The sequence below is a fragment of the Anopheles coluzzii genome, chromosome 2, assembly GCF_943734685.1.
Source record: "Anopheles coluzzii chromosome 2, AcolN3, whole genome shotgun sequence".
Taxonomy (NCBI): domain Eukaryota; kingdom Metazoa; phylum Arthropoda; class Insecta; order Diptera; family Culicidae; genus Anopheles; species Anopheles coluzzii.
In genome coordinates this window covers 15,404,863-15,432,500 of record NC_064670.1, presented here as the reverse complement: position 1 = coordinate 15,432,500, position 27,638 = coordinate 15,404,863, and the positions used below count along the sequence as shown (strand labels likewise).

The 27,638-nt window shown below is 48.0% G+C and overlaps 4 protein-coding genes and 1 long non-coding RNA gene across 23 annotated transcripts in view; 4 read left to right on the top strand and 1 right to left on the bottom strand.

The window, feature by feature from the left end:
* LOC120948153 (uncharacterized) overlaps positions 1–449 on the top strand; it is a 162,949-nt gene extending 162,500 nt beyond the window's left edge. For all 12 annotated transcript variants that reach the window (XM_049606085.1, XM_040364181.2, XM_040364178.2 and 9 more), the window contains one exon: positions 1–449. This exon is cut by the window's left edge and continues 2,236 nt beyond it. The gene's annotated coding sequence lies outside the window, so the exon portion shown is untranslated.
* Positions 450–729: 280 nt separating this feature from the next.
* Positions 730–22,424, top strand: LOC120951018 (fizzy-related protein homolog). Of its 4 annotated transcripts, none has more exons than XM_040369489.2 (6): positions 730–1,003; positions 2,634–3,307; positions 3,423–3,738; positions 17,447–17,680; positions 17,776–17,910; positions 20,105–22,424. In XM_040369489.2, exons 2-6 carry the CDS (start codon positions 3,195–3,197, stop codon positions 20,795–20,797), a joined length of 1,491 nt encoding a protein of 496 aa, XP_040225423.1. In that variant the 5' UTR covers positions 730–1,003; positions 2,634–3,194; the 3' UTR covers positions 20,798–22,424. The 4 variants fall into 4 exon arrangements, with proteins under 4 accessions (XP_040225423.1, XP_040225422.1, XP_040225424.1 ...); XM_040369488.2 differs by having other exon boundaries at positions 730–1,065; XM_040369490.2 differs by having other exon boundaries at positions 732–845.
* A 44-nt stretch (positions 22,425–22,468) lies between these two features.
* Positions 22,469–25,310, bottom strand: LOC120951019 (cytochrome b5-like). Of its 4 annotated transcripts, none has more exons than XM_040369492.2 (5): positions 25,193–25,310; positions 24,748–24,940; positions 24,564–24,652; positions 24,292–24,360; positions 22,469–22,966 (listed from the first exon to the last, which is right to left on the bottom strand). In XM_040369492.2, exons 2-5 carry the CDS (start codon positions 24,865–24,867, stop codon positions 22,870–22,872), a joined length of 375 nt encoding a protein of 124 aa, XP_040225426.1. In that variant the 5' UTR covers positions 24,868–24,940; positions 25,193–25,310; the 3' UTR covers positions 22,469–22,869. The 4 variants fall into 4 exon arrangements, with proteins under 4 accessions (XP_040225426.1, XP_040225427.1, XP_049462811.1 ...); XM_040369493.2 differs by having other exon boundaries at positions 24,748–24,937; positions 25,193–25,309; XM_049606854.1 differs by lacking the exon at positions 25,193–25,310 and having other exon boundaries at positions 24,748–25,172.
* On the top strand, positions 22,869–23,571 carry LOC125906715 (uncharacterized). Its single transcript, XR_007452079.1, has 2 exons — positions 22,869–22,980; positions 23,060–23,571. It is a non-coding gene; the product is annotated as an uncharacterized LOC125906715 (long non-coding RNA).
* A 168-nt stretch (positions 25,311–25,478) lies between the features above and the next one.
* LOC120951015 (uncharacterized) lies at positions 25,479–27,637 on the top strand. Of its 2 annotated transcripts, XM_049606852.1 has the most exons (4): positions 25,479–25,767; positions 25,836–26,072; positions 26,147–26,690; positions 26,727–27,637. In XM_049606852.1, the coding sequence occupies exons 1-4, from the start codon at positions 25,685–25,687 to the stop codon at positions 27,543–27,545; spliced, it is 1,683 nt and encodes a 560-aa protein (XP_049462809.1). In that variant the 5' UTR covers positions 25,479–25,684; the 3' UTR covers positions 27,546–27,637. The 2 variants fall into 2 exon arrangements, with proteins under 2 accessions (XP_049462809.1, XP_040225418.2); XM_040369484.2 differs by having other exon boundaries at positions 25,483–25,767; positions 26,147–27,637.
* Position 27,638: the final 1 nt, after the last annotated feature.

Sequence of the window (27,638 nt, the reverse complement as noted above, 5' to 3'; positions counted from 1 at the left end):
TATCGAAACGAAAGTAAAAGAAACAAACACAACAGTGCCACAACGAACTCAAACGCAGAAAATAGCCATTTCAACCAATCTGTTACACCTTTTCCACTGCAAGCCGCTCAAACATTATCCATTTCTTGTCTGCAGTAACGGTGTGCTCACTGTACCTATCTTTCCTGTTGACGATTCTGTCCCATATCCCTTATTCAGTCCCATTTTATTCATGTTGAATGAATGTCGATTGTATAGTAAAAAATGAAAACCAAACAAACAAACATGACTAAATATTGAGTGTTTACATATTGCTGCGAGTGCTAACTGATCATAAAGAAACTGCGCCAAAAGTACGTGGATGGATTTAAAAAAAAGTCACTAAAAACACTAAAAACCAAAAAAGAAAATTAAACATGTTGGTATAACAAAGACAAAACGAACAAAAGTTATTCGTACAAAAAATTTAACATGGTAGTTTGCTTTTTTTTCTCAAACGTATCCGAAAATGTTATTTAACCAAAAATTAACGTAACATCGCGATGGACTTGACAAACTATAATTTTATTTAGTTCAGATTTTAATTTGACCCAATCAATTCTTCACATCGCAAAGGGCTGGATGACAAACGCACGCCGCGCGATCATGCGATACGGCGTAACCGAAATTGTCCCAAAATGCAAACTGCGCGTCATTCCTCAAATGACAGCTAACGCTTCCCGCAGCCAAACTTGAAATGAAGCGTTACGACCAACTGTCACATACGTCAGAGCTCTCCGAAGCCCGTCCAAGTCCCGTGAAGGTGGAGCGCTTTTTCACGATTTTCCGTGAGAAAAATCGAGAAAACACGCGTAAAACCGTGTTCGGTGCGTTTTGTCTCTGTTCTAGCGGGGTGGCGCGTTACGCATTTCGCTTAAAATACGCGTGAAATCGTACGAAAGTGGCTCGAGTGATGCCGTATTTGCGCCTGCACATCACACAGGCAAACGACGCAAGTGGGGTGAAGAAGCAGGCAGGCAGGCAGGTAGGCGAGCAGGCAGGCCAGTCGTGTTGGTGTTGAAAAAGTGAAAAATTCGATGGGAAAAGGTAAAGTTTTCCATTTCATGACGTGGCAAACCGTGCCGTATCGATACTCCGCGCTGTGTTTCGTGGCGTTGTAGCGGAAAACCTTCAACAATGCTATTTGTTTGTGTTGATACGTAAACAAAGCAAACGCAGCATCATCTGCCAGGCAGAGGGGGTTACGCGATTTTGCCCGTGTCCGTGGTGGTAAATAATGCGTCGATGTGAAGATTTTCAATACGTGTTGCTTTCAGCAGTGTTGCAAAAGAAAAGTGTATCTATTGTATGTGTGTGTAAGTGTCAGTGTGTTTCGAGCACAACAACTCTTCTGGCAAAGATTTGTTTAGCGTACATTACGACACAATTTGTGTACCGCCGCCCATACCCACCCGTCCACCCGTAGCAGCAGCTGATAGAACATATGGATGCTTTCCATTGCTTTCTTCCACCCCATCTCGTACGCGTACATTAGAATTGATAACGAATCCCTTTAAAAATCGGAGCAATTTAAATTTCGGGCATTATCAATCAAGTTCGTCCGACGAAAGACGCACACAAAGCAGAATCTCAACGAGCTATTGTACGATCAATGCACAAAATACGCAATTGAACGATCATGTCCGATTGGTTGTTTCGTGTGTTGATCCGCTAACTCGTTAGGCTTCTGCTGCGATGGCATTACATTAATTGAATTAAAATAGGACCGGAACCAAGCTGCAAGTAATGTGTTTATGATGTGAATCGTTAGCGAGAACCAATTGCGCCAAACCTGTCCGTACGAACGTAAGCTTTTTCTAATCGACTACAACCGCAATGGGTCGTTATCAAGGTATCGCCGTGTGGGAGAGTGTCCCATTTTCAATGCATTTTCCATTTTGTGCATCAGCATAATACGACGAATCATTAGTGGCCGCCCCGACGGTGCTGGCGGTGGCCTGTTTTGCGTACGCTGCGGTGCCAGCAGCCTTTGACAGAACCGTTTACAATTAATCGCCCATTCGACGCAGGAGACGTACGTGGAGCCCGCACGCGCCGTAAGCGCAAAAGAGATAGGAAGCACATTACACACGGGCTCTCCTGTCCCGTTCTGTCTGAGAGCCCTTGCATAGGCGGGCGCCCTCTTTTGCCGTACGACCGTTAGCAGAATTCTCTTTCACTCTCGCGTTTCGCTCGAAGCTTGCTTGCTCTTGCTCTCGCGCACGCCTCTTCTCTCCCGCTCACGCATCGAAGCGGGCTGTGAGTTTAGGTCGACTGTCCATGCTGTCTTTTGGGTTCAATTTGCTGTCAAACCGCTCACCGCACAGACGGGCCTCGGAATTGTGTGTGCACGCGCGCGTGCGTTCTATTGCGAGATTTATTTTTCTATCACCCGTATTATTTACCCACTCGCTCTTGGTTTTTTGTTGGAGCTGTTCGGTCCGTGTTGGAAACACTTCGGCAGATAGTTTGTGCGTGATAAATTGGAACAGACAAGCAATTGAAGAGATAGGGGTGTGGTTGCCGGATAGTTTGACTACTTGTCGCAAGTGGCCGTTAGGAGAGTTGAGCAAGGCGGCAGAAGATATATATTTTTAACCCTATATATTTTATAGTTTATTTTTGGCTGTAATATGTCAGAACTCCTCTGACCGTGCGTGTCGTGTGAAAAGTGACTAAATGTGATTGTGCTTTAAACGAAACAAAAAAAAGTGGCAGTACAAAAAAATCGGCCCAAAACGTGCAAGAAGATTATCCTCCACGAGTTCTTGTAGCAATCGAGAACCTACTCACGTGAAATCATCTGCTCAGACGACGACGCGTGTCTCTCGCACCCCGTGTAAGGTGGTGTGGTGAAAGCAGATCACAGATACACGCACGCCCGGTGTGTCGTTTGTTGATTCAGTTTGTCGCAGTCGTCATCATCACCGGCAGAACCCTAGACCGGAGCAACAGGCATCAAGCAGACGGCCTCACAGCGCTACTGCTGCTGCCGGTACAGTAAAATCACGCGTAGGTGAAAAGTTGCGACTTTCCGCCGGTTTGCAAATTCGGAGTGTGCTGCATTCGAGCATCGCGCGTGTGTGTGTGCGTGTGTGTAGGAGGTGGTGGGTTTACTAAATTGGCAAGCGACAGCGATTTCCTCCCCGAGTCGTGCCCGGCACAGCGTCGTCACCATGTTCAGCCCCGAGTACGAGAAGCGGTACATGCAGCTCCGCAGTCCCGCGGCCCGCAGTCTATTCTCGGCAAGCGAATCTTCCTCGGCGCACGATCGCTTCATTCCCTGCCGGTAAGTATGCTGCCCAGCCGTGGGTGGGCGGGTGGGTGGATTATTTTGCACCCAAAAATGGTGTGCGCGACGCTCTCCGTGTGCTCCGCACTAAAAGCAGTGTCCCACTTTTCAGTGCCAACAACAACTGGACGACAAACTTTGCCACGATCAGCACAAAGTCGAACGAGAATTCGCCCCAATCGACGAAGAAGCAGCGCGACTGTGGCGAGAATGCACGGGACAGCCTGGCCTACAGCTGTCTGCTGAAGAACGAGCTGCTCGGCACGGGCATCGATGACGTGAAGCTGGTGGCAGACGACAAGAATGGAAGCGGCGGCGGCGGTGGCGGAGGTGGCGGGGGTGGAGGCGGTGGCGGAGCTGGTGGCGGTGGGCTGCATGCAAACAGCCAGCGGACCGGCCTGTTCAAATATCAGTCACCGACAAAACAGGTACGTGGTGTGGTGGACGATAGAGAGAGAGCGAGAGAGAGGGAAGTAAAATAGGATGTGCGCTAGGCGCTGTCCATTAGCGTTTAATTATCGGAAGAACGTTAGGCGAAAGTCGATTCCCTCTAGTGTACCTGTTATGGTACACTGGTCCCACTGGCTAGAGTCACGCCGTCACGATTAGGCAGGGAAGCCATGCTGCTAGCGCGGCGATAAAACATCCCCCTATCGGTGCTTACTAGGCCAGGCCACAGCACAAAGATTGGACGATGTGTGTTGGGCCTTGCCTAGCAGGTTGTGTGCGCCCCTTACCAGTGCACGAAACGGTAGAAACAGGTACAGGTTTCGTAACAGCACAAACACGACGAACCGATACATACCGCGGGTGCAGTTTGCTGATAAGAAGGTGCGCCCATGGGATATTTCCGCTGATAAGCACCGTGTGTGTGTGTATCTGCCTGATAGGTGCAGTGTACGCACTTTATCGTGAAAAATGTATCTCCGTTTTGAGGATGCATCGTTTGATACGGGAACGAGAAGCAAACCGGAACCAAGCGAAACGTGTAACTACATGAGCCACCAATACTGTCGCCACAAAGGAAGTATTGCATACGATCCCGCTTGTCTGCATGTCTCGCCCACTCGGTCAGACAGATAAGCGAAGCTTAATGACTTTTACACAACCCATCGTCGTTTGGAAGATAGACTAATGTGACTCACGGTGCAATATTGTCACAGTTGTGATGCATTAACCGCATCGGACTAGACTTTGTAACAAATACACTTTGCCGCTAGCCTTGAATCTATACAATGTAGTACTAGTACTACTGCTACTGCTAGCCGTACATTAAATTATTATTTTACTCTCACTTTTAGTCATTCAGTGTGCGGGAAAATAGATGCACAGCCGTAGCAACGCGATCCCTCCCAGATCGAATCTGTGACGCCTTTTTGGTTATTTTTGCTATCCCGATCGACGGCGAATGGCGCTGCAACACACGCCACCCCACGCCCAACGCAGACGGATGGCTTTTTTTAAACGTTCTGCTCCTGCTGCTGTATTCGGTTTATTAATAGCAGCACCACCCGATTCCACACCATTGACCCGTTTGAAGAGCATCCTCCCTAATAGACAGATCGAGCTTGTGCGTGTATGTGTTTGTATGATGTGTGAAGAGTTTAGATTGTTTTATCACACATGTGCGTTGCGTTGGACTTACTTCTTAGAACATGTTGAAACAGCTGAGTGTGGACACATTTTTGGTCTCACCTTAAAGTGCACTGAACTCATATGAATACGTACACGTAGACGCGTTAAACGTTTCATCGATCAGTTGGTAGACGTTCTAAAAATTGCTACACTCCACAGGGGATCGTTACTGTATGGTACACAAATGGTTGGAGTTGAATTCTTAATGCTGCTGCCGTTTTGGGAAACGGGAACGTCTATATTTGGAGCCTTTTCCCGAATCAGACACACAGGAAGGAAGGAAGGAAGGAGGAAGGAAGTAAGCACGAATAAGGAAGTCACAGCATTGTGCTGTCCACTTTTCTTTGTAGAGGAAGTTGCGGAACCATGTTTAGTGCAAAAACCCTTCCCCACGATGGCCCGTTGCCAGCCGGTCGGCATCGTTTATGTGTGCCTGCCTGGTGGTCACAAAACGCACCTCGAATTACACACCCGGCGGTGCATTCAACTGGACACCGACTGTTGACATACACACGCACGCAAGCACCTAAACACGCGTCCCAGTTCCCTGCCCGAGCGTGTCAGAAAGATGCTTATCGCGCGGCACTTGACACGCTTGATCGCGATCTCCCGGAGCGGGGACCAACACGAAGCGCAGAAGACGATGGCTACACCGCTGCTGCTGCGGCTTATCGGTAGCGATCAGCTAAACGCTAAACGTTAATAATCAAATCTTTCCCGCGCCCCGTCTCCAGTTCAGTTCGCATTTCCATCGAAGCGCAAAAAGCAACGGCAACGGAAATACAAACAGAACGCCGCTCCATCGGATGATCGGTGATCTAGCCCTCTCCCGTTGCGAAGAAAGGGAAGGTGTGTGCGTATATGCGTGTGAAGCATGTATAAACAAAAAAGCGCCAAAAACATGCGAAACGCCACCGGGCGGGAAAGGGGGCTGGTTGGAGCAGGTTGATGACGGGCTAAATATGCAAAGCATATTAGCATACGTTACGTGTCTTTGGCCGCCCAAGGGGCAGTCAGTTTGGTCGATTAAAAGGTGACCGATCGGTGCGATCAGAGGACTTTTTTTGTTATTTATTTTCGTTGCATTTTCTGCTAATCAGCTGTTTAAAGTGCTAGAACGTTTGCTTCTGGTTCTAAGTTCGAATATTGTTTTTATTTACAATTTGTATTGAAATTAAATCACAGTTACCCTTCTGTGTAAGTGTGATTAGTGTTAATGTTGCTTAACACGCTTTTTTTTGTCATAATCAACTGTAACCAATCACTTTTCCTTTCCCTAAAACCTGTTCACAATCCCTAATGGTAATGGGTTTAGTTTCGTTTTCATCCTGTCGATTAAAACTTTCTTTCAATCGCATAAACGCAAGGATCCTCCAACAGCAACGATCAAGAGGAAATATAATTCCTCCACCCGGAAAACCGATGCGGCCTCAACAATAAAGGCAGAAGAGGAGACCGCGGGAAGACACCCCATCTGATCCAGTTGTAATTAATGCAATTATCATACGAATCGCTGCGAAAAAGAGGGCACAATTTAGCGAAAGGCTGCGAAATGAATTTTCGGCTGCGCCCGTTCGCGCTGCGCCCGTTCGCGCACGCGCAGGAATAGCAAACTAAGCGGTAAACCACATGCGTAAGAATATGCGTAACCTCCCCCTGTCCTCTGCTCATCTTCTTCCCTACGCACACTTAACATATTAATTCCGGACCACTGGCACCGAGATTGCACAGCGTCAGCGAAACGATATACACACACAGGCCGCACAACAAGAAGAAGAAAACAAAGCAAAAAAGCCGTCGGCGGAATTCGAACGCATAAAATATTCGCGAAGCGGTCGCGAAATCGTTGACGCATCCAACGCACGTTCCCGTACGCACCACCATCACCGCGTTCCAAGTGAAATGTTTGCCAATTTCTATCCGCTGCTTTTTTGCGTGCGTGCGTGTCCCGCGTCCGGAAGCGCTCTCTTCCACCGAACACAGGAGCTCCCCAGATAAGCTCCCACCGGGGGAGGGGGGACACCCGGTAAACTCATTGGCAGCAATTACTATGTAAACGGTTTGAGCTCTGTCGGCTGCTGCTGCTGCTGCTGCTCCCGTTCCGAATGTCAGCGGGCATTTTTGGCTGGCCGTTTCCGATAAACGATCATTCCCAATGCCATTAATTGCTTGATTGAAACATTAGAAAAATCTGCACAAATGTGTCTGCCTTGGACCTGTCCTTCTCTTGCCACTATCAGGCTGCCCGGTTCCGTACGGGTACCGTAAGGAAGGAAGGAAGCAGATGGGACGTTTTCTGTTCCAGCTATTGTTATCTGTTTTAACGGGAGCTGTGTGTGTGTGTGCTTTGTTTGTGTGGCTAATGTTTTTTGGCAACCCAATTTTTCGCAAAAAGGCAACTGTACGATAAAAACCAACCACCACTGTCGTGCCCCCCCCCCCCCCCCCCATTCTTCACACCTCCTTCAACTCTGAAGCAGCTCAAAAACGGCACTGCCTCTCCAATCCACACTTGCGGGCTTTAAGAAAACAAACGTGATAATTAAGAAATTGACTCCACCCGTCGTCGTCGTCGTCGTCGTTGTCGTTTTCCTCCCGCCAGATACACGCAACTGCGTAAAGAATGTATTCCGGCTTCCGAAACCTGGCCTCCTCCCCCGCCGCTTGGCTGCTGTCCTCCGAGCGCAAGCCACGGAGACGGAGACAATTAATTGTTGCACATTATATGGCCCCACTGGGGGGGATGGGTGGGCGGACCCCAGGTACTTAACCTCCGGACGTGCGTGCGTGTGTGTGTAGTTCTTCCATTCATTCCTTTCCTTCGTTTGTTTTACCGCATTGTGGGGACGGGAAGGAGCGAGGGTGGTGCGTACGATGAGCGTTGTACGATGTTTGCGAAATTAAATTCCGAAAGTTATCCATCCATTGCGTTATGACCACCTGACCGGTGTTAGTAGATCGGGAGCCGACCGACCTCTGCAAACACAAAAACCCCACGTACCAAATGAAACGATTGAACAAATTGGAGTTTCAATGTTTTCCGCCGTGCTTTTCTAGGGGGGGGGGGGGGGTGCCTAAGACAAATATGTGTGTCTTAATTTGTACCGTGGTATGACCACAAAAAAAGGCAAGAAAAAAGGCTCCTTCAATACCCTTGCGAGAGAGAGAGAGAGAGAGAGAGCGAATGGGTAAACCACCACGCCACCTTCTACACGCACCTTCGATCCCCGCACCTTTCCATGACTTCTGCAAAACCTTCTTCCCCTTTTGCCTTTTGCCATTCGAAGGTTGGGATGGGTAAGCCCGTGGCAACTGTTAATTGAAAAGAAAAACGGCTGCCCCTTTATCCAGGTGGTGGTGGTGATTGTTTTACTAGGTTTATGAGTTTTCTATTAATTTTTCGCACACGCACCAGTGCGCAACGCTGCTGCGTATGGTGGTGCGTGTCTGGGCTGGGTGTTTAACGCACCAACGGGAGACGCACCACCGCCGAACACACAGTGTGCGTAAGGAGTGTGCGTAGGGTGCACTCCCGGTTTTTTGGTGAAAAGATGCATATTTCATCGATCTGGCCACTACTGGCATTACGCACCCGGAGTAGGGAAGATCCTCTTTCTCTCTCCTCAATGTTGAATTGTGTATTTAACTGTGAAACAGCAAGTGGTACTACTGCAGCCGCTGAATGGTTGTGCAAAGTGTCATCATATTTCATGTAACTTTATTAGATCCGCCTTTTAGAGTTGTACATGATGTGTTGGGTTTTCCTGCTTTTCCTTTTCCTTGCTTCTTCTCATACAGAGAGAGAGGGCACTGGTGCTTTTTGGGAGGTTTGCTTGTTACCGGTGCTGTTGCTTCCGTGTAGCATCAGCAAACATCAAACAACCATATCACCCTCCTTAAACGAGGCTGAACCGCTCCGAATGTGGATGTGGAATGGCTTTCCTTTTTATTGCAAAACGACACCGCCAGTCAGGCAGAACGCATTTGTCATACCGTTCATTACAATATTATTTTCCCATTAGTTTTGCCCCACCGCAGGAGGTAGCAGAGCGCACAGTGGCGCACAGTTCCTTTTTTTCGCCTAACAAGCAATCGTTGTTCGTAGCCACGATCTAATCGCTTGCTGTTTTGCTGTCTACTGACAGCCGAGAAGAACATGACAAGAATCTTCAAAGGGGCCTCCAGTCACCTTGCCCCGAAAAGAGCGGCCTATAATGAAGTCAATTTCTTGCACCAATGCTCTGCCCATATCCCCACTTATGTCCGGGGTGTGTGTGCTCCTTCACAATATGATAATGCACACCCGGGCATTATTGGCCAAAAGATTCCCCCCTCGATGATGGTGTACCGCCGACTGGCTGGCTGGGTGCAATCAATTGAACCCGCCGGGGGACCTTCTTGATCGTTCGGGCGGTTGTTGTTCTTGCTCTTGCTCGTGTCGAGGCACCATTAATTGTTCTAAAATTGCTTCTAGTCTTGATTTATGTAGCGCTGTTTCGGGTGTGTGTGTGTGTGTGTGTTGTTTTGTATGCCAAACCATGTGCATCCCGATCCCCTATGCATTCACTGACAAGAGATGAGGTTCCTGCCGGCTCACTCACATGCTGATGGTAGGGCCGCGCTACTATCAGTGTTATTATGAGGCAAACTTTTATTAGCTTTGTTTTGATGTTTGACGTGACGTGATAGCCGGGCGATGCAACGGTCATAGAGACAGTGGGTCACACATAGGGTGGTTGGAGTGCAAAATGCGCAAAAATACACCGGGCGCGGACTGCGGCTGCAATGTTGCGCGAGATCGGTCTGTTGGATTGGCATATTGGTGGAGCGCCAAGCAGGCGCCAGGCGTGCTACTTTTTTTTTTGCGCACAAGGTGTGATAAGATACGGATTTGGCAAATGTGGTTCTAACAGCCATTATTGCTCAACATAGCCACCAGGGGGGAAACGAAGGTACTCTGTTGGTTGCACTAACTACTTTTGGGGGGGATGCCAATGGGAATGGAATGGATTTCTGGATTCGCATTCGATGGACTTGTGGAGGTTTTCATTATGTCTGGTTCTGTTTTGTGCAGTGGGGTTTGGGATTTCAGGGACCGGTGATAGTGGCATTACAGCATGATAAGCGGCGGCGGCGTTACTGCCCTAAAGACCTTGGGCTTGCTTGATCCAGAAGGGATCTTGTTATTAGCGTTGTTCTTTTTCCTTTCCTTGTGGTTGCTTGACGTTCGTTCCGACAGCGCCGGAGAGGTTCATCCGGATTGGACGGACGGGACGAACGGTTTTGCGTGAATGTGCTTTATTGCATGCAATAAACTTCAGCGTTGGTGTGCGGAGGGACGATCAACATGACGTCGTTTTCTAACGACACACTGGTTTTTATACGTTGTCGCTCAAAGCTGAAGGTTTTTTTTTGTTCTTACATCGGCTTAACGATTTATTACGTACGCATGTTTGTTGCTTTAAATCAGCGCAACACCCTTTGTTTTTATTGGAAAGGTACAACTGCCCAGAACTCCTCGTACGCGCGCCCTATGACCAGCACTGGTTTCGAAGTTAAATTACTTTATTGTACCCAGCACTACAGTACGCACTGTGTTTTGCCACTCGATCACTGATCGTTTGCTCACTGATAACCATTGGAAAGGTAAGGTGCGTAATTGCTCCGCGCGTGTGTGTGTGCCCTTCTGCGCAAGAGGGATTCGCAATGCTGCCGCCCCGGGCGAACCAAGCTACCGAACCGTATCGGTGCGCGAGGCGGCGTCGGGGTGACCTTATTATACTCGATTGCTTCCGATTTGGCAGCAGAGAGGCGTGCTTGCCGAACGAGAGGGCCGGACCACCACAATCATCGTTACACACACACAGTTGATGGGACGCGTTCAGCGAAAGTCTCCAATAAATTCGCAAAATCTTGTCCGTCCGTCGCCGTTGCCGCCACCGCCCGTCTTTGTGCGGCGGCAGTGTGTGTTGAACGGACGGCCCATTATCGTTGAACCGAGCAGTGTGGCAATGGGTTTCATGCTGGAGAAGCACCACTCTGGGTAATGGTTATTACTTCCAGAGACAGAAACCTCCAAACGAGAAGTGCAAAGGTTTGCGATTGCTGAGGGTAATTAAAGTTGGTTACAAATTTGTACCACGTTTCGGAATGGCGCCGCTTATTTTCGGTTGTCCTTATTATGATAAGAGGATGAGTTGTTCGTAATATTGCGATTTTCTTACCGCCGGGAGCTATGTATTTATTACTTTTTTGAATCCAATTGGATTCCGGGGTCGAATTTTAAAGTCAATGTTTTATTGATTTTAATCCGTACTATTTGGCGACATGATGCTCATATTAATAATGTGTGCTGCTTTATTAGCAACAGCAAAAGCAAATTTAAATCGTAAATTCCCATTTCCAAACAACAAACCATGCGACGGGCGCTTGTTTGTGGGAAGCAAATGAGCTACTTAGATAAGGGCTACGATTGATAAGCGCTTTAAGAGGGGCGTGAGATTTTTTACCCAGTATCCATTATCTACCACAAACTCGTGTGGTTTATCCCACAACCATGTGGTTGTGGATGCTATCATAAACTGTTTCTATTTTGTGTGACTTTAGTTTGCTCTTTCACCTCGGTCGGAGGAAAGGGCGTATTTTGCTTTGTTGGGTCAGCTTATGGCACTGATTGTTCTGAACATTTAAGAACACGCATAGTTAGGCAGAAACGAAAACGATCATCTTCCAATTCCGATTGCACAATGGTGTAAGGGTCAACAGCATTAGTTACTGCTCCCGTTTTTTTCCCCTCGTTCCCGGTACTCCCCAAGGTATGCTTTCCAAACTGACCGCAAAATGCAGCAGCAAAACAAATGCACCGTTGCATCTCATGCAACACGCCAACAAAAAAAAGAAAGAGGTGTGAATAAGTAAACTCATCGCCACTCTCCGTGGTGGAAAAAATGGGTAGACATATGGTTAACGGCTCGCAATGGCTCGCAGTTTCGCGGTTCCGGTACATATGCATTTAGCCGCCGTGGTTGAGAGAGATTTTATGCACTTGAGAAAGCAATGGTCAGTGAGGTGCAGCCCTTCACAGACAGACGCTAACTGTAGTAGTAGTGTTGTCGTTTCGGTTGCACACAGGAAAGTCGCTCCATATCATACGCGAACGCACTGCAATGGATTGCAAATAAATGCAAATAAAAAAAACCCAAGACAGTTAAGCTCCTCTCTTTAGCTTGTGTGGGGCAAAGAATGGGAAGGGAAATGGGCAAGAAGTCATCATAAAATAAACAGCGCGATAAGTGGTGATTGTGCTGGTATGGCGGCTCCCCACACCATTATCAACCGTCGTCCCTCGTTGGGATTCGGCGGCGGCAAGTTTAAAAAAAACCTGAGTGCGTAAAGAAATAATCCCGCAACGTGTGTTGTGTTGCTGCGTGTGCCCGTGGTGTGCAATATGCCGTGATTCTTTCCTTATCTTGACCACCACAATCCGTGTTCCCTCTTCGCGTTTCCTTACCGATGCAAGCAACAACAAAAAAAGCCTGCACTTGAAGAAATGGCACAGAGTAAGATGAAAACAGACACACAGACATGCGCGCATTCACGATCCTATATTTGCATGGAAAGTGCAGTGCATGTTGCAAACCAACAACCAAACAACAACCAACAAAAATATGACCACCACTCGTAAGGTTCAACCGCTGTTTTGACCTGAAGTGCAGAATAATCGTAAAAAATGTATTTTATATTGCAGCGAATTAAACCCAAAGGCAAATAAAATCCGTTAGACGAGCAGCAGTAGTCTGGGGCTGGGGGATGTGGACAGATTTGAGGAGGACTGTTTGCGGACGATTTCCCATTCCGCTCAGGAAGTTCAACAAACGATTCATCATTCGTTTAGTAACATATTGATGGGACCATTTGAGAACTTCGAAAATGGGCTCAATATGAATCATTTGTTGGTTGATTGGTGCATCACAAGACACATTGTTGTTTGCCTATTGCAAGCTCTGATAAGAGGAACGGGTCGATTCAGTATCTCCCAGTAAACTCCCCGGTTATGTTGCTTTGCCACTGTCCCTTTGGGCCTTTTCGATCGGAACGTCACCGTTTAATTATTTATGCATCCAACTCCCTTGCGGATGCGAACCTTTTTCTTGGTAGCCGTATTTGCACGACGCCCAATGTCGATGTGTTCGCCTCGATGTTGTGTTTAGCAAGCAATTTAATTTGCAACAATTTGCAAAATCCTGTGTACACTTTCAGCACACAAATCCACACTAAACGCCACGTTTCATGGTGGCAGCACATCATTTTTCTTTTTTGTTTTGCACGATCGCTGCAAACAAGACCGATCGCATTTAATTCTAGCACCAAAAAGCTGTGAACCAGGTGAAAAAAACCTGGCAACTGGTGGTGGGTTGAAGTGTGGGTTTTTTATGGGAACAACTGCATGGTAGAGTTGATAAAAACACAAAAAAAAAAAATAAGCAAAAACAAAAGCAACCCAAAATTGTCGCCGAACCGTATTTTAAAGCGATCATTTCACGCTGCACTGACGCGGCTGACACCATCAGTTCAACGCTTCCTTTTGCATTAGCGCGCTCGATTCGGTAATTTATTCGTGTAATTTCGCGAGCTTTTTACTGTCGTGTGTGAGGGAGGAACTTTGAAAGAATGACTTTAAAAATAAAGAAAGAGGTGAAAACCACACTGTTTTTTTTGGCTGGCAGTGGCTTATTTCAACTCATTTAAATCGCGCGCGTTGGTGGTGGTGCATTTTAACCGGGTTGGTTGCTGCTCTTGAGAAACCATCGTGCACTGGAGAGCCCACAACACGTCAAGTACTGTCATCAATGGTTTTTTTTTACCATTTTTATCATTACTGGCTTGTGAATGTGTGTGTTTTTTAAGAATAGAATTGGGTGTACATTGGGTGTACATTTCTTGCAGCGCTGGAACGCTATTTTGCACCGACCTAATTTTGTATTCCGCCCGGCTAGCCCATTTTAGCAAGCAACTCTCCTCTCATTAGGTGATCGGTGATTTATGTGTGCTGAAAAGGCACAGCAAACTGTGTGTTTGTGTGCTAGACAGGCTTTAGCGTGTAGTAAGAATAATGTGCAGTACGTACCAGACGACGGACTCATTAATGAAGGGGTTAAAGTCCTCAGAACGGTGGTGACGTTGGTGGGTGACTGTTTTTCTTTCTAAGTGTGCATGCATGATGAGGTGATAATGAGATCGAGGGCGCGCGTGGTGTGTAATGCATTTCAATATAGAAGTAGGCAAGCAAGCAAACCACAAATGGGGATGTTGATGGGTCACATGGTGTCATGCAACGTCTTTAACCATTTAAAACGAATAATGCTCAATTTCACCGTGTAGAAACTGGAAAATGTCTGTTAGAATATCGGAAGTCAACGGTCTAGATGAGAATTCAACCCGTCCGGCCTTGCACAAACCGGTGCATCTACTCAACAAACCACAGGGCAAGCTCAGACGGGGCACTTATCGATTGGATTTTGTTTAAAATCGGCTCAAGCTCTTAAAATTTTAACTCAACTGCGCTTATAACTTTACATAAACGCAGCACAAAATGGCGGCAGCGAACTGCAGCGAAAAATTGCAAACTCCAACGAAATAAATGCAATTCTGTTCAATCCATTCCACTTGCACATCTCCTCCCCTTCCCCCGAAACCTTCACTACTGATCGACCTCTACAATCTACAATCACCCAGTCACGTGTTGCACTTTATATTTGTTTTTTAAAATCGGCACCCCGGCAGGTCGAATGGCACCTCCTTTCCTGTGTGGGGCTGTGTGTCCGCCTTACCAAAAAGAGGCAAAGGTTGCTCTGCAAAAAAAGAAAGCTTGGAATTCGGTCTACGATCGGTCACCAAGGAGAGGTTTTGTTCGTTGGAGTGTGTTTCATTTGAATGGTTGCCTGCCTGGCTGCCTGCTTGTGGTTGAAGTCAATGGCCAATGGTCCTCCAAAGTCCAAAAAGACTGGCGTGTGTGTGTGTGTGTGTGTGTGTTTGATGCCTTAATTATATCCATTACAGCTGTGGACAAAACTCCAGCACATCAAACTGAAGCCAACAACGGCCACGGTGGTGTACGAAGCGTACTGGCCGCCTGTGGTGTGTGTGTGAGCGCCTTTTTTATTTTATTATTCCGGTGACTGACCGGATCGGTCGTGCGCCCGTTGTGATGCAATGGATTTCCTTCCTCGCCGGTGCTTCTTCCCCCCCCCCCCCCCCCTACCCTTCCTTGCTTCTGTAGCACCCCTAGTGCAAAGGGGAAGGGTTCTAAACCTTGCAAATAAAATTCGGTCGACTGTTGCAATATGATTTTATGCTGCCCGGTGTGCAACTCGATCGTGGGGTGCACCACCCTGACTGTTCCATTCCCCGCGTGGTGTCAGTTTTCCAGTGCTGATTTGGCCGCCAAGACACGAAGAGGTGAAGAAAACTTTCGTGGAAAAGTTTGTACACAACGACGATCGGTCGCGCCTGCTGCTACTAATTGACGACGTTCTAATGGACCGTCTCGCCACCGAAAACTGAAAGTGTAAAGTGTGTCTCTCGTAAATGGGAATCAGATCTTCTGCCTCTTCCCCCAAGAGGCGGCAGAGACAAGCAGCTTGAAGAACTCGTTCAAATCTCGGTTATTGGCTCCCGTTTCCCGGCTGATCGCGGGGTGCTTCTGCGGTGTTTCCTTCACTTATAACGCGTCATAGCGTGCATCGCACATTAGGTTTGGTCATGGTCCATCAATCCTTCCGCCAGCCGTTCGGACTGTTTGGGAGGCCTTTTTCAACCTTATTTCTCCCGTTTCTGTGTTTTTTTGCGCGCTTTCAAGATCGTTTCACTTTTATGCAGTAGTGTGGTGGATGGATGGAAGAAAAATTGATTAGCCGTGAACAGAGTGTAATGAGAAGACGACACCCCGCCAAGCCCCGGTCCGACATTAACGGATGCGCCGTTCGCCGGAGTGGTTTGTTGATTGTCTTTCTGCGTTCGTTATCGGGGCTGTAAACTACGAACGCATCACGCACCACACCACAAACAGGCAGTAATGCATCCTAATGCCCGCTGCATCCCCGTGATGATGACGATCGCACTTATCTGGTAGTTTCATCGAGCGGTTCAGTTGCTTGCGATGCGCGTGCCGCCGCACACACACAATCTAAACGGTCGCGGAATACTAACGTCCAACCACGGTGAACCGCGCGTAATTGCAATGTTTTGCTCGTTTGGCTTCGGGCTACGTTCTCTATCGCGCTACCCGCCGATAAGGATAGAGATCTTTCCCGAGGAGCGCACCCCAAAACACTGCAGCAGTGTCGTGCCATTAAACGGTGTATAATTTTTAACGAGCAGCTAATCTTTTATTTTGGCCAGGATGGATTGATAAGAATTACGCTCTTGTCTGCTCTTCTGAGCATTATTTGTCTGAGTGGGTTTAAGCTTTTAGATGCATCGAATGCATTACGCTTGAAGGTTTTGTATGTCGGTCAGGCTAATTAGACGATATATACTGCGCGATACGGTGCTTGCGGGGATGGAGATTCAAATTGGTCATAAATTTGTTTGCACCTATTTGCAAAATCACGACCAAATCACGTTAGTCTAGACGACGAGTGCCGGCGAGGGGTATGGAACGGGACACAGGTAAAATGGCGATGCCCGAGGGTCGGTGGACAGAAGCGACGAATGCATTTTGCGCGGTCTATTTGCATACACATCCCCACGGCAGTTGCACGGTCAGAGCGAACCATTAACGAAAACGACGACCAGCCTTATTTCTACACCGGATGGCGACGCATCCGCATAAGCAACTATATGCCAATGACGCAAAGGTGCGCTGCAAATATGCAATCATTGCCTCGCAAATGTGGTTCAATGCATGAACAACACCAAAGCATCAAAGCCTTAACCTTTTGGGAGCCGTTTTCAGCAACTGCTGCGTTGTTGCCATAATGCACTCTGATGAATTGATGAATGTTTAGTGAGCTAACTTGGCTTGCTTTTGCCTGCGCCCTTAGAGTAAGGTTCTTTCTGCAATTCTGCCCAATCAATTGTGTCGGAATGAAGCGATCAAAAGCTGTGAAAAGATGTGTCAATTTTCTGCTCTGGATACGAGAGCAAAGATTGGTGCAACCATAAATTGCAGACGATGCTCAAAAGCCACACGCAAAGGAGGAGTGCATGCACATTGTGTTCCGGTAACGGGTTTTTGATGGACTGAAATGGATGGTAGTGAACAGTCGCCATCAAATTGGAATTATGTGTCTCCGCCGGTATTATGCGACGACGGGTATTGTGGCCAGAGCACCGAATTAGGACCTTCTTTTATCGTGTGTCTCGTGTGTGGATAAATAATAAATAATGTCTGAACGCCGGGGACCTAATTTAACTTAATATATCGCTCATAACACTTTCACCCTATTCTTTCTTTCTTAATCCTAACCATTGCTCTTCTCTTTTTCTTCTTCTGCACAGGACTACAACGAACAATGCCCGTACTCGCTGTCGCCCGTCAGCATCAAAAGCCAGAAGCTGCTCCGTTCGCCCCGGAAGGCGACGCGCAAAATCTCCAAAATCCCGTTCAAAGTGCTGGACGCGCCGGAACTGCAGGACGACTTCTATCTCAACCTCGTCGACTGGTCCGCCCAGAATGTGCTGGCCGTTGGGCTGGGCAGCTGCGTTTACCTCTGGAGTGCATGCACCAGCCAGGTGAGAGAGAGCATGGTTGGGGACTTTCCGTGCCAGCGAATCATCCATTACTGACACACGTATTTTCTTGTTGTCCATCCGCTTGTCCTTTGTAGGTGACGCGGCTGTGCGATCTCAGCTCCGATTCCAACACGATCACGTCCGTCTCGTGGAGCGAACGGGGCCATCAGCTAGCGGTAGGAACGCAGCACGGATACGTCACCGTTTGGGATGTAGCCGCTAGCAAACAGGTAAGAAGCAGCAGCACCGCCGGGGTCAATCAACCACCACACAGAGAACAACCGTGGTTTTAGCGGTGCGCGTGGAGGAGGCCAATCACATGTAAAGTAGTTCGCAAATACAATTAGGCAATCTGTGGTTGGGTTGTCCGTTTGGCTGTTTTTGTTGTTCCCCGTGACAGTGGCGGCAACCGCGGAAGCTTTAATCCTCGGTCCACTTGCTTCTGTATCGGTTGCACAACTGTGGTTGAGCCGTTTGTTTGCTATTCGGGGGGGCATGTTGTTGTGTCATGGCAAAGAACATTTGTTTAAGTGCATCATCCCCCCCCCCCCCCCCCCCCCATTTTGCAGAGCAACAACCAGCGCTGTGTGTTTGTGTTTAGCGAAGATGAAGACATATACATCATCTCCGCAATTTTTAAAACACTCGGGAGGGCAGGTGGTCGGATGGGGGGACACTTTCTTCATCCCGCGAGATGAATCTTTAATTGATCTTTATTTGCAGAACCACTTCACGGTTGAGAGCAGCACACGACCCGGCGGGGTCCGACTGTCGCACGGGGTTTTTGCCCGTTTCGTTTCGGGTTTCGCCGTTCGCCGGTTACTACTACTGTCCATCACTGGCACGGTGTGGAATCCGCGTTTTTTTGTTGCAAAGACATACTTCACGAGACAATTGGCAAGCGGGAGCATCTCTTGACTGCGGCCTGCTGTTTGCCCTGTGCCAACAAACCCTGTGTCGTCGGACGGGGGAAGCACATTATATTTATTGCACTTGACTGTTGCATGCCGAACCTTTTAGCATCGTTAAGATGGGCGAGACGCGGTGCGCTTTTACGAGCGCATTTTACCGGTTCTCGCTTAGGTAGTGGGGGTGAACAGAAAAAAAACTACGAAAAAGTATTAAAGCACGTCAAGTAAATACAGGACGCCGTGTGTGTGTAAATTCGTTCTTTTTCCTGCTACAATTGACCCGCTGCTCCGCTACTTCTTGTACAGTCCGGTTTCGCTAGAAGCGCGTGATTCATTCGCGGGAGTGTTAGATTTCTTGACCGTACGTGTAAAAACATGGTTTACGTGAGCGTTAATCATCCAACCATCCACCTTGCTAACCCATTTCTCGGGGGAAACTAGTGGATGTGAGCTGGCAGCTTTAGTACCAGCGGTCATTTGGTACATTGCCCTCAGGTTGCCGAATCGCATACAGGAGGATGTTTTAGATAATGAGTTATCGGCTAGGAGAAATGCATCCATTGCTCACTTCCTTCTTTTAAAGTTTAACGAACCAGTTAACACCCAGTTAAAAGGTGCGGTTTTGCATCCTAGAAAACAATCCTATCCCACTTTTCAACCGTCCATTGAAATGGAAAGTTGAGAAAAGTTGCCAAAATTTGCAAACAGAGGACCACCTTTCACTACCGTATTGCCGTCACACCCGCCTGAACCACCCGGAAAACAAATACACACACCGCCGATGGTCACGATTGTGCAGAAAAGGTTTGCGAAATTCAAATCCAACAGCAAGACGGCACGGCTGAAATTGGTGGAAAGAATCCACACCACCACCACCGCCCCGCACCTGCCACTTTGGATCTTCGCTAAGCAAACAAAACCTACGCCTGTGTCCCATAAGCTCACGCACAATTCCCAACGGCAGTGTGTAGAAATTCGCACTAAAAGGAAACAATACTCTCGCGAGTCCGTTTCCGTCACTTCCACCGTTAGAAAGCGTTTCTCTGCGCAAAAGCGGGCGCAAAAATTTGCAAACATGACCCCGAACTTCCACGGCACGCATCCGATGTCCTCCCCACGCATACGCAACGCGTCATGGTGGCGTGACATGAATTTTATAATCCATCAGCATCACCTCAGTCGCTCGCTCGCTCACTGTGAATGTGTTCTTTGTTTTGTTTTTGCACACTGGGTTCGTTTTTTTTTTTTTGCACATGTCTTTGGCCAGTTCCGGAAAGTGCGTGACCCACTAACGCGGGTGCGTAGGATAAGTGTGTGTGTGTTTTTTGTTTTATTTTTGCGAACTAAATGACAAACGCACGTGATTGTTGAGACCACTTATAGGCGGGTTTCCCCATTGCTCTGTCCCGGCTAAACGTTTTACGAGGCATTTTTTGTGTCTGTTTTTATAACTATTTCTCCAATTGCTAATCTCCCGACTTTTGCTCATTTTTTCCTTCCTTTCCCCCTTTAGGTGAACAAACTGCAAGGCCACTCGGCACGCGTCGGAGCCCTCGCCTGGAACGGGGACGTCCTATCGAGCGGGTCTAGGGACCGTCTGATCATGCAGCGGGACACGCGCACCCCGTCGCAGGTCCCCGAGCGAAGGCTGGCCGGCCACCGGCAGGAGGTGTGCGGGTTGAAATGGTCCCCGGACAACCAGTACCTGGCGAGCGGGGGCAACGACAACCGGCTGTACGTGTGGAACCAGCACTCCTCCACGCCGGTCCACTCGTACTCGGAGCATATGGCGGCGGTGAAAGCGATCGCCTGGTCGCCGCACCATCACGGCCTGCTAGCGAGCGGTGGCGGTACGGCCGACCGGTGCATACGCTTCTGGAACACGCTCACCGGCCAGCCGATGCAGTGCGTCGACACCGGTTCGCAGGTGTGCAATCTGGCCTGGTCCAAGCACTCGTCCGAGCTCGTGTCCACGCACGGCTACTCCCAGAACCAGATACTCGTGTGGAAGTACCCGTCGCTGACGCAGGTGGCCAAGCTGACGGGCCACTCGTACCGCGTGCTCTACCTCGCCCTCAGCCCCGACGGTGAAGCGATCGTGACGGGGGCAGGGGACGAAACGCTGCGCTTCTGGAACGTCTTCAGCAAGGCACGGTCACAGAAGGAAAACAAGAGCGTGCTGAATCTGTTCACCAACATTCGGTAAAACCGTTGCGGAGCTCGCGCAAAGCCCGCGGACGGGAAAAGGATATCTGTACATAGTGTCTAGCATCGAAGCGTATAGCGATTTTAAGCGAATGCGTGTATGTGTGTGGTTTTTCCTTTTTGCTATAGGAATATTTTATATTCTATATATATTTTCTTTCCTGTTTTTTTGCACTACTACCCACAAATCTTTCGTAATTTTTTGTTGTTTTAAGCTAGTTTTCCCCCGCTTTTTCCAATGCAAGAAGAAAATCGGGATAATCACAGCATTATGCAGTAGCAACGAAACTTGCGCGTCTATTAGCGAAACAACACATAATTAAGGTTTCTTTATTGTTTTGCTACGCTTTTCTTTTTTTTTTAATTCTTGTAAAATATTTTTGTTATACTTTCTTTGCATTCTTAGTGATTAATGCAGTGAAATCGCCACAATCCCTTTCTGTTCGTTCGGAGCAGCATCACACCTCGATACCCAAAACGCGGGTGTTGCTGTTCGATGGAAAAGGGGGGTATATAGTTTATGATGCATCATTTCTTTAATGCAGCACGGTCGCATCGACTTTTTTTGTTTTTTTTTTCTTTTCATTTTTTTTTTTGGGATTGAATAGTGTTAAATAAGTTTTTCCAGCGCATTGAGTGTTTTGTCATTGCGCGTTTTTTTGCAGTGTAATTAGCTTTAGTTTAGGGTTAGGTTTAGATAGGCCCTACATTTTTTTTTGTCTGTTTTTTTGCGGTCAGTATGCGTGCTGAAAAAGCATGCGTGCACGCGACTGTGTTCAAATTGCATAGGAATAAATGATTAAGGCGCATAATCAATCATTCACCACTTTGCTACGGCTTCTCCCACCCCCTCCCCTTTGGTTTGGTGAGCCAATGCGACCTTGCTTCCTTGGTAGACGAAGGGGGGATGGAAGAGAGCGTACTGTATCTTTCAAGGCAAGAATGAAACCCTTCGCGGGTTTGTACGGAGCGATTGCGGCATTTAATTGCAAAAGTTTTGCATTGTACGCGTTTAAAACTCATAATCCTTAACGCTGGTCAAACATGGGAAAACTGATTGGAAAATTCAAACCCCCCCTCCCCCGTAGAGGATGTATTTATTTATATTTGCAAATTAGTTTGTAGTCATCGGTAGTGAAGTAAGTGAGCTGATTTTGCGAGTGTGATTGAAATTCTATAAACTGTGTTTGTTTCCAAATTAAGTTCAGGAGGATACCGAAGCTATACGTGTATCGATTGCCTCTCCGCTTGAAAGGGGAACACCTGTGCAGAGGTTTTACTGTCAAAAAATGCAATCTAGAGTTCCTTCCCAATTGGAGAACACCTCATGTAAGGCTTCGAAGGGGCAACAACACACCAAACATGCACTGTGTTGCTGTGTGTTTGCTAGTTTAGCCAGTAGTAGGACTGCCGTCTCTCGAACACAACAAACCCCATATAAACGTGTGTAAGTGCTAATACATGTAAGGAAGAAAAATGTGTCTTCACTCTACTGCCTGCCTCTGTACCATTGAGGTGTAACGATACTACTGAAAAAGATGCCGATTAAAATTAAGCTCACAAAAGCTCACGGGCGAAAAAAGTTGTATGAAAGTGTAAAAATAAATTTAAAACATATGCAAAGAAAAGTGTGTGTTCGGGCGCTTTTCGATTTAATGAGAAAAAAGAACTGTTAAACTAAAACGATACCAATTGTATTTATTTCGCTAAACTCGTTCACCCTCTACAGCAACACTAAATAACGCAGTACATTTTATTGTTCTCAAACAGCGAAATAGCGGATTTTCGCCTCTGTTCGCTTAGCAGCAGCAGCCTCTCGCCAATAATCCCCAATAGGCACACGGAGTAAAAATACTAAAACACGCGCGCTGCTCCCATATCGGGATGGGAAGTGCAACTATGGATGTGGGTGGTTGAACAGGCCTATCAATCTCAGACGCCTGCATCATACCACCACAACAATTGCATGATAAGTGTCCGTTCCGACGTACGACGAGCTCGTGGAATGATGAAATGTCGAAATCCCGGGACGCGCGCACCAGTCCGAAAGGGGTCGAAGGGTGGATCGGTGGTCTACTTCTTGCTGCCCGCTTTGAAGATCAGCGCCAACCCGGCACCGATGGCCATGGCTGACCCGGCAATCAGGGCCGCTCGCTTGTTTATCGTTAAGCTGCAACGGAAACGGTTGGAAAACGAAAATTGCAAACAAAGCGTAAGTAATGGGCTGTACAGTATTGATTGTGTTTTGTTCCCTGTATTTCAGCTCAAGTTTATAGGCAGTTGGCTCGAGGAGCTCTGGGACCAATTGAACCGCGATAACAGAACACGTGGTGGTGGTAACAGGTAGTAAAGGAATGTAACGCAGAAACGAGATTAAACGATCGCGGTATACTACTACTACTACTACTACTACAACTTCTACCGCAGTTTAGAATCGCCCCTAGAGAATGCTGGTACGAACAGCCATTGCGGATGTAGACGATGAATGCAATGCGCGTTCGAGATTGCTCACACTCCTAATCGTCACTTAGCACATGTAACTGATAAAGAGGCGCGTGCTGTAAATTATTGTGCAGCAAAAAATAAACTATATTTAAAATATAGTATTTTTGGGGGGGGGGACTAAGCACCACCGCCACGTGATTCCTATCATCAGAGCTCGACGACGGTGAAGGATCGACAGAAATTGGCATTCCGGAGTGAAATGGAAAAACATAAAAGCTAATAAAGAACTAAAACAGAGGGACGGACCTGCTTCCACCGTCCTGATCCTTTCTTCTTTGTCACAGTCATTTTTTATTCGATTTTTGAGCAAAATTATAATAATAACAAAAAAACACATAATAAAGTACTTTGCACGCCTTCACTCCCGTCGTTTAAAACCTAACACACATAACAGTCAAGTGATGGGAATGTGCTTCCAGAACCGAAAAGAGATTAACCGAACCGAATCGACGCGAATTCGACTACCAGCACCAATTGTGTGTAAATTGTTGTGTAAAATTATGCTAAAACGTTGTCCCCTCCCATGCTGCACGGCTCTTTCTCCCCCCTTTTCTTAGGGTTTGGGGTGTTTGTGTCTGTGTGTGTGCAGAGGACGGGAGTTTAAAGATGAAATGTACAAATAGGAACACACCAGCGAGGACAGCAATTCGTGTGTCGCGGACGGGGGGAGGGGGATCAACCGAAAAGCTTCGCCTTTATCGATCCAAACCAGGAGGAGGCGGCGGCGTTCGAGGGATCAGTTTGTCTACTTGGCCAAATAAAAAGAAGAAGAAAGAAATAAAGCGATACACAGTGGATACATGAGTGGAAGAAAGGGTAAGGGTGCACTGAGGGTACTCCAACACCATTAGTGACACAGCCACCGCACAGCATCGTGTGGCACAGTGAGTCACACACATTTCCCCCCACGTTGCAGGAAAACAAAGAAAAGTGCAAACTGCACCATTTTCCGCCAATACGGTCGGTTTTTCCTTTTCACTTTTTACTTACCCAGTGGTGACCTTCTTTTTCCGTTCCGCTTCAAGTATTTCACCCACGAGGAATTGCTTCATTTGTTCTCTGAAAGCATAAAGCAAGCAAAGCAGTGTGTTAGCGAAATCGTGCTGAAATCATGCAACGGTGTGTGGCTTTTTTTTTGGTTCGATCCACATGACACAGACGGCCCTGGCACCGATTGGCGAGCGAAAGGGTCAATCCATCTAAGCGGGCCATGTGAAATCGAAACAACCGTCTGGAGCCGCACCGTCTTCTACTTAACCTACTTCGCGTCCGTGCTGTGTCCAACGTCATCAAAGTCGGCCGTCGCCTCCTTGCCAGCAAACTCGATCAGCACCTCCTCGCCACCGGGATGCTACACAAACAGAAGAGCGTACAGCGATAAGTAGTTTTACTTCCAGCGTAAGATAACAGTGTACAATATAGAAGAAAACAGCGTATCAATATTACCTCGGCAAGAAATTTGGTCACATCGTACACCTTATCGTGAATGACCATCCACACGTCGTTCGGTTTGTTGTGTTCGGCCACCTGCGCCAAGCTGTACTGCTGCAGTTCCGTCGGGGCCATTGCTGCTGTCTCGGGGAGCTCTCCGGTGGATTGTTTTATTTTTTCACTACACGGCAAGCGAACGAGCTGCCTGCTGTGGAGGAATGGGTAGTTATGAGCACGATCGAGCGAACCCCGCAAGCGATTGATGATGATGGTGTTTGATTGACCAACAGGTTGGATGGCGGGGTAGGGGAGGTGTCTAATAGTGGTATGGAACGGTATGGTTGTGTGCGTGTAGAAGAGCTGTCGAAGCAAATGTTGCTATTCGAACGCGTTCGGTGTGACTGATTCGAGGGAATGTGTGTTTGTGGGAATATAGAAAGAAAACTCTCAAACCCGATACCGTATTACAAAGCTAATAAACCGTCAAGCTGTACAGCTTTGTTTCGATAAAATGGAGAAAACAAAATGCCCCTTTCTGTATGGTGAACAACGGCGAGCGACAGCCTATCAGCTGACATGTTTGTTTTGCTTCCGCAACGTGTCAAAAGAGACAGCATGCGCATGCTGTCACTCGGTGCTGGCAATTGCTTTTCGTTGTTTATTTTTTGGTTGATTTAACACATTTCTAATCAATTTTAGCAGAAAAATAAGCTCCGATCACAATTTTAATTAAAATTCTGTTTAACGTATCTATTTTACTCTCCTTTTGGAGTGTTTCGATTGAATTTGCCTAATGCTGTTTGTGCCACCCTGTGCTGCACCGTTTCGATACGTCATGTGTTGTTGTTGTCTAACAGAAAGCAATCAAAACAAACGATTACTCCACTGCACCACAAATAACGCTAAATAACGCTCTATCGCTCTATTTTTCCTCGATTTATCCACTGCCTCAATGTTTGGTGACGTTGGGCGAGGCGGGGATCATGAATCCGATGACGAAGAATTCTTCAAACCAACGCCCTCCAACAGCGCCAAGTAAGTGGAGCAGAGCTGGTAAGAAACCAAAACAACGGACCGATGACTAATCCTGTTAATTCGCACAGTTCCACACTGGCCAAACTGTTTGGCTTCACGCCCAAAGGCACTGCTAGCGTAGGTAGTAGAGAACGTGCGAGCGTTTCCGCTGCACCGAAGCCGGTCAAAATCTCCGATCGCTACGGTCCATCCAATTTCCGATACGTTCCCGCCGAACCGGCCGAAGACGAGACGGCGGAAGAGTCGTCCAAAGCTCCTCCGGAATGGACCATCGTACGGGCATCGGTCGTTTCGGCCTACAAGCTGTAAGTAAACATTTCCGCGATACCTACACTTCTCAATGAACGCAACATTTATGTCTCACCTCACTCTGCCCCAGCGTTGATCGTGACAATGTTTACCTGGGCAGCGTGGGACTTGCGTTGCTCAACTCCTCCGCCGGTCATCGATTGCTGCTATACCGCACGAAGACGGATGTACTGGCCACGGTGACACTGTCCTCCGACACGAAGCTTTTCCTCAAACAGAACTATCTCCAGTTCCGGGCGGATGATTCGAACGAGTTTTGGAGCGTGCTGATCGAAGCCGAAACCGAGCGACAGGCGTTGCTTGCTGCGATCGAATCGTGGTGCTGCGTGGAACGTGAACCGATCGTGGAGGAACCACTGTCAGAGGTGGAACGGGATCCGCCCGACCCGCCGAACAGCAAACGGTCCGAGCTGGCGGCACGCATGGCACGGATGGGTGGGCAAGCGATGCCCCTGCCGGAGAAGGTGAAACCGCCCCCGATTCCCACGACCGCACCCGGGTCCGATTCGTCCGATACGTCCGACTCGAAGATTGAGACCATTACGACGCGACCGATCCGACGGCCCAACTACCCGTCGGCGGTCGGTATGCAGATGGTTCCGCTGGCAGGAATGGTCCCAGCGGGCCACGGTGGGACCGTCACAGGTCAGGGGAATGGCACAACGATGGCGGATGTGAATTTCAACTTGATTATGAGCGAAAACCGCATGCAAAACACGGAAATGCGCATGAATCTGACAAAGCTCGAATCGAAGCTTGACCGTGTGCTCGATCGGATCGATTTGCTTAACCTGCACCAGGGAGGGTCGTCGGGTTCGTCGGAGCGTCCCCAGAGCGTAGCCGACAAGGATGCCGAAGTGCTCGAGCTGGAAGAGAAGCTGCTCGAGCTGAAGCGTACCAATCATGCGCTGAAAAGCAAAGTGCGCACACTAGAAGCAGCGGAAAGGGACGGAACGCGAGAGACAAACGCCAAGCTGGAGCAACAAATCAAAACGCTGGAAGAGCTTGAACGCCACCACAAGGAAACCATCCGCAGTTTGGAGTTACAGCTCGAAGCAAGCAATGCGGAGTTGGCACGGCAGAAAGCAACGCTCGATGCGCTTGAAAAGCAGCTTGCAGAGGAAAAACTAACCACTGAAGATGCAACCAAAGAAATGAACGCAGCCCGGGAACAGCTAGCAGAAGCTCGGCATGACCGGACGCGTTTCAAAGAACAGTTGGAGCAAGAACATCATCGTTCGGAATCGTGGCGCCAGCAGCTGGACCAGCTGCAGCGAGAATGTGATGAACTGAAGCAGGCGGCACAGCATCGCCCAGCGGCAACGGACGCTTCCCTGGTGAAAGACATCATGAACGGATGCTACCAGCAGCTTTGCGACCAGATAACCGATCCGCACGTGCTGCGGATAATTGCGCAAACGATCAAGCGCGAAACCAAAGCGGCACTGGAACGGGCCGGCGGCCCGTAGAGGATGGTGCCAAGGACATTCCCAAGGAAATAGAGCGAAAGTGTGCGTGCGTTTGTTAGTTAAGTAAAAGTTGCTCATATATATATATATATA

What these genes read in the sequence shown, in the direction of transcription:
- LOC120951019 (XM_040369492.2), bottom strand. Translation starts at nt 24,867, where the DNA reads ATGGCCCCGACGGAACTGCAGCAGTACAGCTTGGCGCAGGTGGCCGAA. An exon ending in GGACACAGCACGGACGCGAA is followed by an intron (nt 24,361 to 24,563) that starts GTAGGTTAAGTA and finishes TTATGCTTTCAG; the next exon opens with AGAACAAATGAAGCAATTCC. An exon ending in AAAAAGAAGGTCACCACTGG is followed by an intron (nt 22,967 to 24,291) that starts GTAAGTAAAAAG and finishes TTTCCGTTGCAG; the next exon opens with CTTAACGATAAACAAGCGAG.
- LOC120951015 (XM_040369484.2), top strand. Translation starts at nt 25,685, where the DNA reads ATGTTTGGTGACGTTGGGCGAGGCGGGGATCATGAATCCGATGACGAA. An exon ending in ACGCCCTCCAACAGCGCCAA is followed by an intron (nt 25,768 to 25,835) that starts GTAAGTGGAGCA and finishes TAATTCGCACAG; the next exon opens with TTCCACACTGGCCAAACTGT. An exon ending in GTCGTTTCGGCCTACAAGCT is followed by an intron (nt 26,073 to 26,146) that starts GTAAGTAAACAT and finishes ACTCTGCCCCAG; the next exon opens with CGTTGATCGTGACAATGTTT.
- LOC120951018 (XM_040369489.2), top strand. Translation starts at nt 3,195, where the DNA reads ATGTTCAGCCCCGAGTACGAGAAGCGGTACATGCAGCTCCGCAGTCCC. An exon ending in ATCAGTCACCGACAAAACAG is followed by an intron (nt 3,739 to 17,446) that starts GTACGTGGTGTG and finishes TCTTCTGCACAG; the next exon opens with GACTACAACGAACAATGCCC. An exon ending in ATGTAGCCGCTAGCAAACAG is followed by an intron (nt 17,911 to 20,104) that starts GTAAGAAGCAGC and finishes TTCCCCCTTTAG; the next exon opens with GTGAACAAACTGCAAGGCCA.